This window comes from Ostrea edulis, chromosome 3 (genome assembly GCF_947568905.1).
Source record: "Ostrea edulis chromosome 3, xbOstEdul1.1, whole genome shotgun sequence".
Lineage (NCBI taxonomy): Eukaryota > Metazoa > Mollusca > Bivalvia > Ostreida > Ostreidae > Ostrea > Ostrea edulis.
This window is the reverse complement of record NC_079166.1, coordinates 53399577-53419210: the sequence shown is the minus strand read 5'-3', so window position 1 is coordinate 53419210 and position 19634 is coordinate 53399577. Positions and strand designations below refer to the sequence as shown.

At 35.8% G+C, this 19634-nt stretch overlaps 1 protein-coding gene across 2 annotated transcripts in view; it reads left to right on the top strand.

The window, feature by feature from the left end:
- The first annotated feature begins 14637 nt into the window (after positions 1 to 14637).
- The window catches only part of LOC125673831 (ribosomal biogenesis protein LAS1L-like), a 30061-nt gene continuing 25064 nt past the window's right edge, over positions 14638 to 19634 (top strand). The window contains exons 1-5 of one of the 2 annotated variants that reach the window (XM_048910665.2): positions 14638 to 14809; positions 17438 to 17530; positions 18265 to 18408; positions 18547 to 18619; positions 18780 to 18890. In XM_048910665.2, coding sequence (XP_048766622.2) covers positions 14727 to 14809; positions 17438 to 17530; positions 18265 to 18408; positions 18547 to 18619; positions 18780 to 18890 — 504 coding nt within the window. In that variant the 5' untranslated portion in view covers positions 14638 to 14726. Of the gene's footprint in view, positions 14810 to 16321; positions 16716 to 17437; positions 17531 to 18264; positions 18409 to 18546; positions 18620 to 18779; positions 18891 to 19634 lie in introns of those variants that run through there. The other variant, XM_056158126.1, reaches the window with a different exon arrangement.

Here is a 19634-nt window from a genome sequence, read left to right as displayed (position 1 = left end):
GTACTTGATTATACAAAAACAAAATCATGCAATCCATGTGTCACTGAATTTGATTTTGAAAAAATATTGTCAACATGCTCCAGTCAGTTTAGGTCACTTATTGCTATCAGTTTTTTGTCGTACATCAGTCGTTTTGAACATTTTCAGTTTCTCTAGAACGGATTGACCAAGTTCAAACAATTTTGATAATTGTATAATAACATATATGAGAAATGGGGAACAAAACTTGTGAATTTCATTGACCACACCTCCCTGGGGTCTGAGGGGTGTGGCCAAATTCAACAAAATTAATGTAATCTTCAAGTCTTATTCTGCACTCCTGGACATCAAGCGGTCAAACTATTGATTAAAATGAACTAGCCCTACACATGTATACCAAGACGGAGTGAGTTTAAGTTGATCATGTATCAAAAATTCATCACATGTTTATCTTCTTTTGTACTTCTGGACATCAAGCTGTCAAACTGTTGGCATGATTAAAAATGTATGATGAGCAATGAGCCCTATACCAAACACTATGAAATTCATTGCCCCTGGGTTCAGGGTTCATTCTCCAGGACGGAGCTAAGTTTGTTTTATACACGTATTGAAAATGCATTATATCTTCGAAAATCTTTACTTCTAGATATTACGGAGGGAAAATGTTTGCATGAGTATAATGAGTAATGAGTCCTATACCATAAATGTGAAATTCATGGCTCCGTGGTTCAGGTACCAGGGTGAGACTAGATTGACCAGAAACATTATGTAAATATATTGAAAATGCAATATAAAAATCGTCTTTACTACTGGATATCAAACAGACAAACTGTTGGTGATTATAATGAACGATGTGATTTTTATTACCCCTTTCTTTCATTCATTCTTTATTTCCTCCATGTGGAGATATTGCAATATAAGTTAATATACAATTACATATACATGAATATTACATTTTGAATAGACATATATATATACAAACAAAAAGAATATAGAAGAATAAACATATATACACTACCCTTAAAGTATGTGATGGATATGGGACAGATAACGGCATGGTGTCTGACAGCTAGGGAGGCGATACCTGTAACTGAGCCAGAGCTCTCTAGTCTCTAGTAATGCGCAGCTGCGCTTCGAACAAGATTGAAGTTCAGTAAGCGGAAGGTTTGATTATTGGTTTCGTGTATTGTATACCGCCCCAGAAGAACAAGAAACATTTCATTTTCTGTCAATCCGCATAACTCTGCACATAGGCGTATGTCAAAACAGTTTGTGATCACGTTCCACCAATTGTTCCTAATAATTGCAGTTGCAGGACATTCGCAAGAGGAATGTTGAAACACATTAGAGAAAGACCTTCCACAAAGAGAGCAATTTTGGAATTGGTCCATTGAGCACGTATTGGTACACAGTTTGCATATGAAATTGCAGAGTTCAATTTCCTTGTAGTTTTTTTGCTAAAAACCAGATAGACGACGGTTTTGAGTCCAAGAAAATTTGTATAAAGGAAAGAAATTCACGGTCGTGCAACATTCGTATTTGACGCTGAGGTAGATGCGAGGTCATGACTCTGCCACGTACCATATTCTTCCAGTTCAGTTTCGAAGGGAAGGATCCATCCTCCAGAAATTTCTATAAATGGGAAACAAGATCATATGATTGGAGAGTCCTCACAATATCGGGAATAAAACCAGGATGAACATCGGAGAGACTGTACAGATGGGAAAATAGTATTGCGAGAAATATTGACTTCGTTAATGTTTTTGGATTCAGACGACATAATCTTCCAAAGAATAAAAGTTTCCGCACGTCAATTTCAGCACATATGGGTACAACATTGAAAAATGATTCGCACATATCTGACTTGCATAACTTTGGTAAATGAAGGGAGTTTTTGCAAATAAAGTGTTGGAATGTTTTAAGTCGAACTTTATCAACAGATGACATGTTGCTCCAGAGTTCACATCCATAAAGCACTGATGGTAGTACGATCGTTTTGTACAAATGAGACATTGTCATTGGGCTAAGAAACTGCGTACCAAGATCGGATAGTGCGAAGTAAGATTTACGCCCTTTGTTGCAAGATCCCTGTATTCTGTCCGAGAGTTTGCATCTGTGGTTAATAACAATTCCGAGATTGTTATAGGATTGTTCGCATGTCACTTTGGAAGGACCTAACTGCCACGATAATTTGTCTAACTTTGTTCCTTTAACTCGCAATTGCAAGATGCAGGATTTGGACGCATTGAATGTAAATTGCCATTTACTGGAGTAGTATGCGATATTCAACATTGTTTGGAGCGATAGTGGTGATATGCCAATTAATGACAAGCCGTCAGCTAAAGAGGGGCAGCTGCTAGAGATATCTCGTACGCCAGTATTTAGACTACCCGACTGTAGTTCATGAATAAGATCATTAATAAAAACAAGGTACAAAAAGGTGGAAAGCACACCGCCCTGTCTAACACCTTGGTTAACAGGAAACCAATCTGATTGGGTTTGGTTTACAATAATTGAACTCGCTGTATTTTAGTGACATTGGTTAATAAGTGACCATAATTTGCCCCTAATGCCAAGTTCGTATATCTTAAACATAAGACCAGGCCTCCATACCGTGTCAAATGCTTTGCTAATATCAAGAAAACCCACGTAAACATTACTACCTTGTTCCAAATTAAGAAAAATTGTTTCATGTAGATTGAACGATGCAGTCAGACAACCTAATTCTTTCTGGAAACCTTGTTGTTGAGTGTTGGGAAAATCTTTTCTATGTAAAACATACTTAGTAATACGATTGTAGATAACTTTTTCAAAAAGCTTAAAAAAGCAAGGCAATAAAGCTACAGGTCTGTAACTGTTACAGAAATCTTTAGGTTTATTGCCACCTTTATATAACGGAACTATCAGACCGCGTTTCCAGTAGACGGGGACATGACTACAATTAACAATTGCGTTAAATAACTTTAGAAGACAGGAGATAAGTAGTTTACCACCATGTATTATGTGTTCATTTGTCAACAAGTCATCTCCAGGTGCTTTTCATAGTTTTAAGGTGTCAATAGCGGTGATTGTTTCTTTTAATGTGATCTTGCCTCCTGGTATATAACCGAAGTCTAGCTAACTTTCGTTTTTTAAATGTTGGAACTTCTCGATTTTCATTTGAAATTCGTTGTCAAAATTATCTTCATCCAATGGAGTGTAAAGTTTCTTGTAGAATGTTGCAAATGTTTCCGCTACGCCATGTCGATCCGTGTGAATCACTCCATCTTCATCGCAGATCTTAGGATTGTTTACACGATTACCTATAATGAGCAATGAAACTGTGAAAAATCATTTGCCTTTTTAGAACTCAAATATGAAATAGCCTATGCTGTGACGTGATGATCGTTATATCAATATATCTATAGTACAACGTATAAAAATTGAGAAGTATAAAACACGCAACACACTGATCTCTAAAGCGTAAAAATATACATACCCAGGTGACCGTTAAGGCCCATAGGCCTCTTGATTTCAAGGAAGCAGAAAGAAGTATACATACCTGTATCGTGTGTATATATAACAGCCTGCTTCAGGAAAATCTCTCTTTCTCAATTAATTCCTTTTCTACTAAATCTGGTCATATTTCAGCAACATTTAGCTATTTAATTAGTATTTAGTGCTCTGGGTCGCTCTGTGATCACTTTATTGTATCGTTATCAATGTTTCACACCTTTTTTAATTCCTGTATAGTTTCTAAATATTCTGCTAACTAGAACTACTATAATAAATCGATAAGACAAGAGACAGAAAGCAGAGTTGACCCTTGCTCAACACGCCATAAATTGATAGAAACAGGAAATATTTGACAACCCAAGTCATTATAAAATCCAAATACTTTTAAGTGGCCATTGCACATTCACTTGACAGCGGTAAAGATATCGATAGAGGTAAAATTAAAGCCGTTTGTAGAATGACAGGAAATAAGAGAGTGAGTGAGACTCCTAAGATACTTGTGTGAAGTAAGAAAGAGAGGGTGTTGTTTGGGAAGTTTTCCGTCTCCATAACTACTTTACATGTACCTGCAGTGTTTACAAATGTACTTTATACATGCGAGTGATCTGGGAAGGTATAATGTACTTTGTACCATGTGGCTAATCTCTAATGTACTTTGAATTTTCAAATATGCCATTCTTTTATGCAGAATGCATTATAAATTCCTTTTTCTTTAATAACTGATATGAATTCATTTACAGATTTCTTTGTCTTTAATAACTGATACAAAATTCATTTAAAGATTTTTTTTGATTTTTTTTGTCTTTAATAACTGATATAAAATTCAATCATTTCCAGATTCTGTGTGTCGTAAATGTCCTGTAACACACTGTAACTTTATATATTCAAGTGAATTTGATATAAGGAATCCGCAGCACCCGGCAATGTAATATTAGCTTCTCTGCATGAAAGTACCGCATTGGACGTAGGTCAAGGACGGAGCTAACGGAAGCCCGTTGAAGCCACGTCAAAAACATGTTATCTAGTGGCGCCTCTCTATTGAAGGGGACGAAAGTCAGCCTCGTATAACGGCGTCCAGCATCAATGGCGCCCCCTTTAATCACTACCATTTGCAAAATCACTTTGTTTTTTAATATTAGAGATCATTTGAAATAAAGAGTTGGGCAAACACGGACCCCTGGATATATCAGAGATGGGATCAGATGCCTAGGAGGAGTAAGCATCCCCTATCAATCGGTCACATCCGTCGCAATCCCTATGTCTTGATTAGGTAAATGAAGTAATCCGTAAACTGAAGCACGATTTTGAAAAACTTCGTCTTTTGAAAGGGCGGTTGGAGTATAAGTACGACAACCAAATGTGGAATTAATGCCAAATACGTTTCAAATACAGTTGTAATAATGAGCCTTACAAACAAAAACAATGTTGTTACAAGCTTTATCAGCTCGAACCAAAACATATTCGTCATGCATGTTGCCTGTCTAATTCTTTGTTCCTTTCTGGTTTACTAAACACAGAAGGATAGGCGGTTTCATTGGTCTAATACGGGATTTTTATATTTATCCATTATGACAAGGTATCAAGTTTTTCTTTTTCATATTTAGCCCATCGTTTGGCATAATCTTCGACAGAATTCATAATAGAGATGAAGTTATGTCGCCTATTAAAAGACTGGGGTTCTCTAAATTTAGGACTTTTTTAAATAAGTGATTCCAGGTCCTCATTTTCAACTATACCAACATCACCAGTAATGAAGACGAAGAACAAAGACATGTGGGTAGATTAAGTATAAGATGGTCTATATCTAGGCAATGCAAAGTTTAAAACGGTTGGATGCAATAGTAGAAGCATATTTGTAGGAAATACAAGATGTAGACTTGAGCTTGAAATATGTTGAAATACAAGACTGAACTTCTTTATGACGAAGAATGTTGCTTCTGTTGACGGTATTAATTCCTTTGTTAGTGTATTTGAGTTTAAGGTACTGCAAAGGAATATCGTCAATAACCCGCGGTGGTTTAAACAGCATCCATAATTATAGAGTTCAGTCTAGAAATCCAACTATGGACTATCTTTGGCTTCTTCAAATAACGTATTCAAAACAGTAGTGTTGTGCGAATATGTGTTACGTCTCTCTGTGTGTATTTGGAAAAAGTCCCATCACATTCACGTTATTTCCTTGTGGACTAGTCAAATTTCCTACATTTTATACATTATCATTGCATTCATATCGAAATGCAGTACCTAGAGTCCTGATCCAGTGATCTCGTTGTCTACGGAAAGGGGTAGTTTGTATGATGGTAATTTTTTTCTTTCTAGAATCCTCATCCTCATGGACAAGATGGAATGGTCAGAGGAATTAAAATGTTTATAGAGAAGTTGGTTACCACCTTTATTTATTTGAAATCTGTGTCTCGATATTTTTTATTAAGTGAGCCCTTAGTTTCCCCGACATAACATAAGACACAATGGTTACAATCAACAGCGTAGATAACGTTAGAAGATGTGAACCACGTCCGTTGAGATTACTAGTAAATGAATTTCTAGTCATCAATATATCACAAATTTTACTTTTTTTCAGAACAATTTGAGATCAAGAACATGAGATCTGAAAAAGGAATCATCAAACGTATCTCTTAATTAATGGAACATGGCAATCTCTAATTTGAGTATATGAATTTTCATTTCTGTACCAAAAAATGACTATTTGACGACTGTACATATGACAAATCTTTGATATCTCGAAGGATAATCCGAGGGACACCAATCATTCTGTTAAAGTCTTTGCTCCTTAGAGACTTCACAGAGTGACAAATTTTTATACTGGGCAGTATTATCTCGTTATTGTTTATATTCATGGAAGAACATATATTGAGCGACAAGTATCTCCACCAGCAGAGCTACATGCTCGATGGTTAAATGAATGGCCCAATGATAGGTTGTATTGGCAAACTAGGTCATTATAACGACCATAGCCTACCTCTATTTGAAAATTGATCATACGCAGAACAAGCTCTTGCGTATCGAATCAGTTGAGAGATATAAACACCATATGCGGGTGATAATGGAATACTACTAGAGAGAGAGAGAGAGAGAGAGAGAGAGAGAGAGAGAGAGAGAGAGATGGGAAGTTGACAATAGAGAAGTTGAAATCATCCCGTTTGTCATAAAGTTGAATTGTTAGTTTGTCGTTGATATTTATTTTCAATAAAACATATAAGTACGAAGCAGATGTGGAAGACACTTTGGTGACTTTTGTTTCGAGTTCACTGGGTTATATTATATCGACATATGAATGAAAATGATTAATGTTAATAGATAAAACGTCGTCGAGATACATGTACATGTATGTCGATTCGATATGTAAGGGTACGGCGGGACCTATATCTCTATGTAAAGCTACGGTGGTATCTATATCTTTAAAGGCCGGCGGAGCATATATCTCTATGTACAACAAGACACATATCTTTATGTAAGGGTACAGAATGGCCTGTGGGTGATGGGTGCGTGCGCGCACGCGTACGTGCGTGCATGAAAGCCAGCAGGAACTCTATCTTTCTGTAAAGGCCGGTGGGAACTCTATGTAAGGACCGCCGGTGGGAACTCTATGTAAGGACCGGCGGGACCTATTTTTTCATTAATATGAGGGTAGGTCGTGACCTATATCTTTATGTAAGGGTATCTTGAGAAAGCAGTTAGATTAATTTATTTACCGTATTTACATTTTGTTATTAAAATCCAGGAGTTTCCGGTGGGTTTCACCTTTATCCTAGACCCACTGAAAAAAGGGGGCGTAGGGGAGAGAGAGGAGGGAAATTCGAAGTGAAGGGAGATAAGATGAAGAAAAAGGGATAGAAAGACGGAGAGAAAGGGACATTGACTAGCATAGCATTTTGTGATTGCTACGTCAACAAACGAAATTATTTGCAGCTGTGAATTTTCAGTTCACAGGTATATTTGGGTATATTTGGATACAGTTGTAGAGGGAAGTTGTGTTACAATGTAAGAAATGGAAAACAAATAATACAAATGATTTTAATAATGCAAAAGAAAAATTACACAATACATATGAAATATTATACAATACATTGTGAAATGAAAAATCATATAATACAAATGAAATATTATACAATATAAATGGAAAATATACAATAGAAATGAAAAGTTATGCAATACAAATGGAAAAGACCAAATATTGCAACGGTTGGCATACCATATAGGCATTTAAATAAATATCAATTTAGTTAGATAAATCTATGGTTTTAATTTGAGATTTTGGGTTCTTTCAGTAGACATCTTTTATTTCAAAATATGCAGAGTAATGGGGGTAGTGTGACTGACAAGATAGTTGATGGTATTATCTATCAATTTATTCTGGCATCTATAAACCTTAGTGATTTTGCAAAATAATAATTTTAAGGGAAATTAAGGGAATGTATAGACAGAACATCATAACATTGTACATTTTAGACTAATCTATCATGAAATCATAGACACATACATGTACACATGTACATTACTATACAAACAGCACCTGATCTCACCTCTGGTATATCCAGGGGTCCGTGTTTGTCTGATCCCACCTCTGGTATATCCAGGGGTCCGTGTTTGTCTGATCCCACCTCTGGTGTGTCCAGGGGTCCATGTTTGCCCAACTTTCTATTTTGTATTGCTTATAAGAGTTATGAAATGGATCACTGTTCGTTATCTTCACCTTTCATGGAGATAACTTTTACCATTTATTTTAATTCTTAATAGAATGTACAAGTGTATTATGTTGCATGTAACCTACCAACTATGGGCTGAATCCTTTCCCAAAAGATAGACTTACTAAATGGATATGTTCATGATCTATAAACGATGCTATACACTTTACTGTACAGTGTCTTATAATATATACATACTTGTCATAAAACCATCCTTGATTGATTGATTGATTGATTGATTATATCTTGCTTAACGTCCCTCTCGAGAATTTTTCACTCATATGGAGACGTCACCAAGACCGGTGAGGGGCTTCAAATTTAGGCCTATGCTCGGCGCTTACGGCCATTGAGTAGTGAGGGTTCTTTAGCGTGCCACACCTACTGTAACACGGGACATCCGTTTTTAAGGTCATCTCCAAGGACCCGTGACATTCACACCTTATGTCGAGCGTTTGACGATCGAACTGTCACTATCTGTTTTAACGACTTAGGTATGTCGTGGCCGGGATTCGAACCCCAACCTTCTGCAAATCGCCCTTGATAATTGAAAACATGTGACAATAAAATGTTTAAAACAGTAACTAAATAAATTCTCTCAGATATCTCTTTTCACACTATCAATCGTAGATTAATTGATTAATTATATATTGTTTAACGTCCCTCTTAAGAATACGTCACTCATATGGAGACTAGATTAATATTATATTAGTTATATATAAAATTTTAAAAGTATGGAATGTCAAAGTCAACTTACTGTCAGTGATTCTACAAATCCTACAACAATCAACTTACTGACAGTGATTCTACAAATCCTACAACAATCAACTTACTGTCAGTGATTCTACAAATCCTACAACAATCATCTTACTGACAGTGATTCTACAAATCCTACAACAATCAACTTACTGTCAGTGATTCTACAAATCCTACAACAATCAACTTACTGTCAGTGATTCTACAAATCCTACAACAATCAACTTACTGTCAGTGATTCTACAAATCCTACATCAATCAACTTACTGTCAATGATTCTACAAATCCTGCAACAATCAACTTACTGTCAGTGACTCTACAAATCCTACAACAATCAACTTACTGTCAGTGATTCTACAAATCCTACAACAATCAACTTACTGTCAGTGATTCTACAAATCCTACAACAATCAACTTACTGTCAGTGATTCTACAAATCCTACAACAATCAACTTACTGTCAGTGATTCTACAAATCCTACAACAATCAACTTACTGTCAGTGATTCTACAAATCCTACAACAATCAACTTACTGACAGTGATTCTACAAATCCTACAACAATCAACTTACTGTCAGTGATTCTACAAATCCTACAACAATCAACTTACTGACAGTGATTCTACAAATCCTACAACAATCTGTCCTTCCACCACTACAAGAACTATTACTGTCAGTGATTCTACAAATCCTACAACAATCTGTCCTTCCACCACTACAAGAACTATTACTGTCAGTGATTCTACAAATCCTACAACAATCAACTTACTGTCAGTGATTCTACAAATCCTACAACAATCAACTTACTGTCAGTGATTCTACAAATCCTACAACAATCAACTTACTGACAGTGATTCTACAAATCCTACAACAATCAACTTACTGTCAGTGATTCTACAAATCCTACAACAATCAACTTACTGACAGTGATTCTACAAATCCTACAACAATCAACTTACTGACAGTGATTCTACAAATCCTACAACAATCAACTTACTGACAGTGATTCTACAAATCCTACAACAATCAACTTACTGTCAGTGATTCTACAAGTCCTAAAACAATCAACTTACTGTCAGTGATTCTACAAATCCTACAACAATCAACTTACTGTCAGTGATTCTACAAATCCTACAACAATCAACTTACTGACAGTGATTCTACAAATCCTACAACAATCAACTTACTGTCAGTGATTCTACAAGTCCTACAACAATCAACTTACTGTCAGTGATTCTACAAGTCCTACAACAATCAACTTACTGTCAGTGATTCTACAAATCCTACAACAATCAACTTACTGACAGTGATTCTACAAATCCTACAACAATCAACTTACTGTCAGTGATTCTACAAATCCTACAACAATCAACTTACTGACAGTGATTCTACAAATCCTACAACAATCAACTTACTGACAGTGATTCTACAAATCCTACAACAATCAACTTACTGTCAGTGATTCTACAAATCCTACAACAATCAACTTACTGACAGTGATTCTACAAATCCTACAACAATCAACTTACTGTCAGTGATTCTACAAATCCTACAACAATCTGTCCTTCCACCACTACAAGAACTATTACTGTCAGTGATTCTACAAATCCTACAACAATCAACTTACTGACAGTGATTCTACAAATCCTACAACAATCAACTTACTGACAGTGATTCTACAAATCCTACAACAATCAACTTACTGTCAGTGATTCTACAAATCCTACAACAATCAACTTACTGACAGTGATTCTACAAATCCTACAACAATCAACTTACTGACAGTGATTCTACAAATCCTACAACAATCAACTTACTGTCAGTGATTCTACAAATCCTACAACAATCTGTCCTTCCACCACTACAAGAACTATTACTGTCAGTGATTCTACAAATCCTGCAACAATCTGTCCTTCCACCACTACAATAACTATTACTGTCAGTGATTCTACAAATCCTACAACAATCTGTCCTTCCACCACTACAAGAACTATTACTGTCAGTGATTCTACAAATCCTACAACAATCTGTCCTTCCACCACTACAATAACTATTACTGCCAGTGATTCTAAAAATCCTACAACAATCTGTCCTTCCACCACTACAAGAACTATTACTGTCAGTGATTCTACAAATCCTACAACAATCTGTCCTTCCACCACTACAAGAACTATTACTGTCAGTGATTCTACAAATCCTACAACAATCTGTCCTTCCACCACTACAAGAACTATTTACCGAAATGTAGAACTCAATGTAAAACTCTACTCAAAGACAAAAGCTTGAAGGGGGAAAAACTAAGCAATGGACTTTTAGAATTATTTGATTAATCTAGGGTTAAAGTTCATATCATTGCTATCTATGACTAAATCTGAATTGGTTTAATATGTTTATCTGTCTTTTTAATTAAAATTTTAAGTGGAGTTTATTTTTTAAAATTAGTTGTACATTATTGAAAGTTATTTCAACTTTTCAATGACATTTGAAAGAAAATGACGCTATCACATTCAGTGCAATGTAACAAAGTACATGTATTCTTCAATCTTCAATAAATTTAGTTTTGCAGGCATAGCAATAACGACTCTGAAGTTAAAGGTTAAAGTTTAAACAAATATTAGGATTACTAGTTGTTGTTGTTGCTATCATTTTGTTGTTCTTTTTAAAGGTGTGAAAAGAATCGTTTCATCACAGAATACTTTGGCCTGGTTCCAGAGACCTTCGATTATACAGCTACACGTCCTAGGGCGGAAAAACAAATGTAGCGGTCAGCCGGGTTCGATCGCCGGTGGCCAGTTAGCTCAGGTGATAGAGAACCTGACTAGAGACCTCAGGGGGCCCGGGTTCGAATCCCGGTTTGGTCCGTTGCATTGTCTCCCTTCCTGTTACATTTGGAGCCAGTGGATTATTTTGCAATTTGCAATTGTATGTTAATAATGTTTCATTAATATTTTGTGTAATTGGAAAATATATTCACTAAGCTTTACAAAACAACAAAAAGTTTGTTATAGCATATGAGTAGTAATTACGAAAATGGATACAATAGAATTCATATTTTATTTCTTTGAAAACTTTGCATCCCATTAATAACAGCTGTGTAGGAGAAACTTACTCCTCCTAGGCACCTGATCCCACCTCTAGTGTGTCCAGGGATCCGTGTTTGCCCAACTATCTATTTTGTATTGCTTGTAGGAGTTATGAGATTGATCACTGTTCGTTATCTTCACCTTTCATAGGTTACACGAGGAATATGTTTTGGTTCCAGCTGACAAAGCTTGTAACAACATTGTATTTGTTTGTAAGTCTCATTATTACAACTGTATTTTAAACGAACTTGGCATTAATTCCACTTTTAGTAATCGTACTTATACTCCAACTGCCCTTTCAAAAGATGAAATTCTTCAAAACCATGCTTCAGTTTTAGACACATTTAATATCCCAGTCAATGGGTCGAATGAATATGAGTTACCGTACCTATACTGGATTCCTAAACTACATAAAAAACACTTGCAAACAAAGATACATTGCTGGATCCAGTAAGTGCTCTACCAAGCCCCTATCTTTGCTCCTCACGAAAATATTAACAGCTGTGAAGGAGAAACTTCAAACTTACTGTGCGACTACATATGCCAGAATTGGTGAAAATCAAATGTGGATTCTAAATAATTCTAAAGAACTTTTTGTAAACTTTAAATCGTAAAACTTTTCTCAAATCAACAACATTAAAACGTATGACTTTTCAACACTTTACACGACCGTTCCTCACGATAAATGAAAGACTAGATTTTTTGACATCGTGAACAGTTGCTTCTTCAACAAAAATGGAAAACGCAAATATTCCTATCTAGTGATCAGTCATCAAAAAAATTGCCTTGTTAAACGCCACTCTGATTCCACGCACAAGTACTCTGAAGTTGAAATAAAAAAGAAATATGCCTCATTGACGATATCTTCGTGTTCTCTGGTGATCAGATCTTCCAACAGTCTGTTGGAATCCCCATGGACACGAATTGTGCTCCTTTGTTAGCTGACCTGTCTTTATGTCCCTATGAAGCAGAATTTATTCAAAAACTTCTACGTGAGAAGAACAAAATCTCTTGCTGTGGCCTTCAATTCGACATTTAGATATATCGACGACGTATTATCTATTAACAATAATAATTTTCATTCATATGTCGATTCAATATATCCCATGAAAAAAAAATAAAACATTCAGTTGCTATTTGAACTGTAGTTTGTTATTACACTTATGTCCTTTCTAAAAAAAAAAAAAAAAAAAAAAAAAAAATTAAATTATTCCAAAGGGTTATTTTAAATTGGTTGATGTTATTAGGGTAATTACATCATTACATTAGGCTCTATATATTAATAATAATGATGATGCATTTTAATTCTGACACTATGAATATTTTATTCACATGTATGTTCACATCGATTTTATAGTATCTTTTCTCTCACATTTGTACAGCACTGTATAGAGAACAATATCAATCTTTTAATTACAATTACAGTGAACTCTAAATAAACAACATCACAGAGTCGTCCACTTCTGCTTCATATTTAGATATTTTATTGAAATTTTATATTAACGGCAACAAAAACTCAACTTTATGACAAACGGGATGATTTCAACTTCTCCATCGTCAACTTATTTATGTAGCAATATTCCATTATCACCTGCATATGGTGTCTACATATCTCAACTGATTCGATACGCAAGATCTTGTTCTGCATATGGTCAGTTTTTAAATCGAAGCAGGCTTCTGACAAATAAGTTGATGGTACAGGGGTTCCAACAGTCTCGTTTGAAGTCAGCATTTCACAAATTCTATGGCTGTTATAACAATCTAGTTTGCCAATACAACGTATCATTTGGGTCAAATGCTGTCTGACGTGTTTCATGCCGATTGTTAGGCCGTTTTTGGCACACTGATTTTGTCTACGGATAACTCCGTTTACCTTATCAAGATATAGGGCTCACGGCGGGTGTGACCGGTCGACAGGGGATGCTTACTCCTCCTAGGCACCTGATCCCGCCCCTGGTATATCCAGAGGTCCGTGTTTGCCCAACTTCCTAGTTTGTATTGCTTATAGTGGAAAGTGGAAAACATTGAAATTATTTTCTTAATGTGGTTAATGCTGCACATACGTTTTTTATCATTTTAAAAAATGTTAATCTTAATGAAATATAACATATTGAAGTAGCATGAAGAATTCTTGTTTCCAATTGTGCCCGGTTAGCGTAGTAGTTAACGCACCTGCTTCTTGCCGACCCGAGTTCGATCCCCGTGATCGGCAATGGTGGGTATGGTGGTCGCCCACTCGGGGTTTCCTCCGGGTACTCCGGTTTCCTCCCACTGAAAGGCCCCCTAACATCCGTGCAAGTCGGTAAAATAGCTAATATATAGCTAATGTTATTTGTTGCTTATATATATATATATATCCGACTTAAGAAATAAAAATTATTAGAATTATTATTAGAAAACTGATTCTAAAATTCAAAATGCAATATTTCTGTAGAATGACCTCACACAACCTTTCCCGCCTTTTCTTGAACCTGAAAAGTTTGCGTTCCCTCCCCAAATAATTATAATCAGACTAATTGTATATATATTTTAGAATAATCATTAGGCCTATTATTATTTATTTTTAAAACCCTTTTTTTAACATGTCAAAATTATTCGGAAGTCATATTTGGTTTTGGCTTTTATATATACCGGATGTAAATATTGCTGTTTCTCCCTTGCACGTGTTTACTTCTAGTTTTACATTTTCTTCATTATTATTAGTTGTCAAAAATGGGAAAAAGCTCAAAATCAAAACGGAAGGAGGACGATAACATACCAGTTATTAAGATGATGGTCGTGCCATGGAAAAACAAGTATTTATGTTTGTCATTTTACATGTGTCGCATCTGCACCAAAGAGTAGGGACTTGTCATAGATATTTACACATATCTATAATGTTGATAAATAATTTATCAACTTTATAGATATATGTGACAAGTCCCTATGATTTGTGTACTATCTTTGGTTAAAATTTCTAAAGAATAAACCTGGAATCACCCCAGGATTTGCAGGTTGTCCTGCCAGGAGCGAAAAAATGTAGTAGTATGGAGAGAGAAGAAAATCTTCCGCTGGACCGGGAATCGAACCTGGGACCTCTACATTACTAGTCAGGTGCTCTAACCACTGAGCTATCCAAGGCTGATATCCTCAGTCCTATTAGCCCTAACTACTACATTCCTCCCTCCTTAATTTGTTTTCGCCCTCAAAGACACAGCCCAGGTTCTTTTCACCCTCGACAGGACCTTCACCTGCAAGTCCAGGGGTGGTCAATGGCACCAAATGTAGTATATATAGGAGAGAGGAAAAAATCTGTGGCTGGACCGGGAATCAAATCCGGGACCCTTGCATTACTAATCAGGTGCTCCAACAACTGAGTTATCCAGGCCGATATCCACGGTCTGTATTAACTAAGCCCTAATTACTACATTCCCAAATAGGCATCATTCACAAGAATGTAGGTAGTTGCGTATCGTTTTCAAAGACAGAACTTTGAATTTCAATGTACTTGAGTAGATATACATGTACAACCTTAAATCAGGGGAAGACAAATAGATTTTTTAAGTACTTATCCAAGGACAGGTAGAGATACCTAATTCACTTTTCACTTGCCCCACCTAAGTAAGACATATAATAAAACTATTTGAAATTGTTTATCTTGTTATATTTTATTAAATCAATTCATTCAAGTCTATTTCTGTTTGGTCATCGTAATAAAGCCACAACCCAGTTTCCTCCCAGGATTTAAGATATCTTCGTTTTGTCATTATTTGCGTGCTTTGTAGATACAAACGGCTAATCGTTATTACATTTAGGCTCCTTTCTTTTCCAGCTAAATGTCACAAATTTTTCCATGTTATAATTTTTCAACTCGTTGACATTGTGTCGGAGTAGATTCGGCACTTTGCAATCGATTTTAACTTTGCCATACACTTTAAAAGCCTTTGAGTGATCTGTGTGATTTTTCACTAGAGGGGTGTATGTATTTTTATTTCATCAATAATCGCTGAATGAATACTGATGATCTTTCAGTTTATCCACATGATCAATGCTGTCAGTTCATCTATATTTGATGTCATTATCTTACATTTTTATTTTACTTCAAAAATTCATTTGTCCACAGGCAAGTTCTACTTGTAATTTTATCTTCCCGACTCTAAAATATTGCTGCCATGGGCGTCAGGCAGTGCTATTTGTTTACCCCGGCTTAAATCACCCTATTTTGCTAAAGTTTGAGATTGTAATGTCTTGATTAGAAAACTAAAAAAGAAAAATGAAAAATGTACAGTATTTTTTAACTTTCATGATCAAGAGAGAGACTCTACCACATCACTAGAAAAGCTAGCGAGGCAGCTTATGTTCCCTACGTGTATTTACTATCTGCTCAGGGAAGCTTCGTCCATTAAGCTTAGCATTGTTCCTCTCTGATTGTTTGACACCTCTTCAGCAACAGCATCCACTGGTCACGACGACAACCATTGTCATCCCCAGACAAAACCACATCTGTACATGAACACATTTTAGTCCCAGAGCTCCGAAGAGACTCTACCACCAAACATCAGAGTCCCAGAACTCCGAAGAGACTCTACCACCAAACATCAGAGTCCCTATGCTGCCACCATTTTGTAACATGCAGCGGTCAGAACCTGCATGCTCACCCTTGCATGACTTGTGTGATCAAGAGAGAGGCTCTACCATATCACTAGAAAAGCTTGCTCACTGGTGAGGCAGTAGAAATTCCCTACATGTATATATACTATCTGCAACAATTATTAACCCAAAAATTTCTACTCAAAACATTCAGCAATTTATGCAGTGATTTAGATAATATCGAACAAGTTTTCTCTGAAAATTTCTCGAATACATGTATTTTAAATTGAAAAGGTAATATATGTGCCATCACTATAAACATCAGCATGAGTAAGGTGGCGGATCCAGGGGAGAGGGTCGAAGTTATGAAAATATTAAGCAAGTGGTCATGGCCTGGTGTTCGACCAAGGCCCCCAGTGGATCTATGGCAGACTGTGGTGGGGTTCATGAGGGGTGAAGTCTTTGCCCTTTAACGCAATACTTCAATTTGATGAAGTATTATCAATCAGGACTGTACTGGAACATGATTTTTGGAAAAATTTACAAACTTGTGCAAACATTCTTTTGACTGATTGAACAATTTCAATTAATCAAACAATGTTTAGTTGTGCTAGTCATCTGATTATCAGATCAACATCAGAAAAGAAAGAGGAATTCAATTCTAGTATATTGTGATATATATTCCATTACTAATGATGTAATTATTGATAAGGTGGTTTAGGAGTTCATAGAATGGGATATAACTACGTAAAGAGTACAATGCGTGTGTCTCTCCTTTGACAAGTAAAATTTAAATAATAACTCTTGGATTCAAAACGGGCAATTTATTACATGTATTTATTACTTCATTACAGAGAAGAATTCACACTGGTGTACACAGGTATATATTCAGAGGATATAGAACAGAAACAAAAGGCAATGGAGAAGATGATGACTTGGCAAAGCAGGTACATGGACATTGATAATGTGCCTTTGCCAGATGATGACATGTGTAGTCATTAATGTTACAGTTCCAAGTTCAACATGCACTTTTAAATTGGATCATGGCAAATGCTTGTGGATAGATTTCAAACAGCAGGCACATGTAATACAAAATCAGTATACAACATTTGATTAACCATAGTATTGGAAATAGTTCACAGTCTACATTTAATTGAAAAAATTTATACTTATTTGTACAAATGTAAAGGAGATTTGTTAATATGGTAAGATAAAACCTAAAATTTTATGCCCCCAGAATCGAAGATTTGGGGGCACATTTTTTGGCCTGTCTGTCTGTGGCAATAACTTTAACCTTGGTCATATCTTTAACAACATAAGAAGTACAGCTTTCATATTTGGCATGTATTCCTTGTGGCAAAACCTTACCAAACTCCTGACCTGTTGACCTTAACATTGATCCTTGACCTACTTTTAGAAAATTCAAATATAAGTCATATTTTTCAAATTGTAAAAGGTACTGTTTTTATATCAAGCATGCATTTCTTGTAAGAAGACCTTTCCATTGGTTCCAGATTTGTTCACCTATTGACCTTGAAATTTACCTCTGACCTTCTTTAGAATTATCCCCTGAAATGTTGTAGATCTGGGATATCAGTGTTTCACAAACACATTCTTGTTTTTTATATCAGAAGCACATGATTAATTAGTTCAATTTTCTCCACTGTGTCACATTTTAAAGGGCACTCAACAAATTACCCATCGCTATTGAGAGCACAATGGCATTGTGTAGAGCATGCATTTCTCATGAGCTGGCCATTCAAGATGGAACATTCCAAGACCAATACTTAAAGCTAATGTATGAATACAGTATGGCTATTATTAGGTGAGTTCATTAACCTTTGGTTTAATTTTGATCTGAAGGATTTAAAATTTAGATTTCATATCAAAGTAATTTGTGTTTACACATTGGTCGGAGTCAATAAAAGATGCGCTGTAATTAAACTGGACTTTCTGTCTTCAGATTTGTAAACAATATAACAGAACTAGGACAGACCAAATCATACAGAATGCCGGTACACAAAATAGCAGAAAATGTAAGATTCAATAGACTTCACTGCATTCTAGTAGAGAGTATGATACATACATGTATACCACAATGCAATACTCATTGAGATTGCTTATCAGAGCAGTTATTAATTACACTCAACAGTTTCACCTCTCTGCACATTCTCTTGCAATATTTGATTTTTTCAGTTTGGCATTCCCAATTGGATTGTGGAGATGAGACATAATGCCACGCATCGATCAATGCCCTCGCTGTCGGAGCTGACCTCAGGGGCAGATTGGATACTGGAATGGCTTAGGGTAAAGTGAACTATGGATTTGGCGCTTATCATGCTTATAGGAGAGTTTTTAATGATATCCATTACTTAAACATGTATTTAACTTTAGCATATATGTTTTCACTTAACAAAGAATAACACATCATCATTCTAATGTTTTGAATGGAGGTACATCATTAGGTAAAAATAAAGTCAGAAATGTATTCCTTCTACTTTTAAATTCCATCATCTGTTTGGTGAGATCAGTAGATTTAAAGCACAAGGCTGACAGTATTAGGTAGATTGAGTGTTGGATGAGATCAGTGGATTAAAGCACAAGGCTGGCAGTATTAGGTAGATTGAGTGTTGGATGAGATCAGTGGATTAAAGCACAAGGCTGGCAGTATTAGGTAGATTGAGTGTTGGATGAGATCAGTGGATTAAAGCACAAGGCTGGCAGTATTAGGTGAAGGATATAAGCCAAAAACTGTCCATTCAGACTATTTTGAATAGTCTGACAATATAACCAGTCTTGCGTAGAATTCTGTTTCTTTTGTTCACTTATTGGACAGTGTCAGGTGAGTAGTCTTGTACTGCAGGTTTTATATTCATTCTTTCTATAGTACTGAGCCATATCAACATGTCTTCCTCTGATGGGGAGAGCATTTTCATTGCATAGTCAAAATTTAAGGATTTTAGTGAAAGTATTGCAAATATGCTGGATATGGAGGGTGAAAAAGTTATGAAGCCAAATTTTGATCTGAAAAGCATTGTGTTTTCGAACATT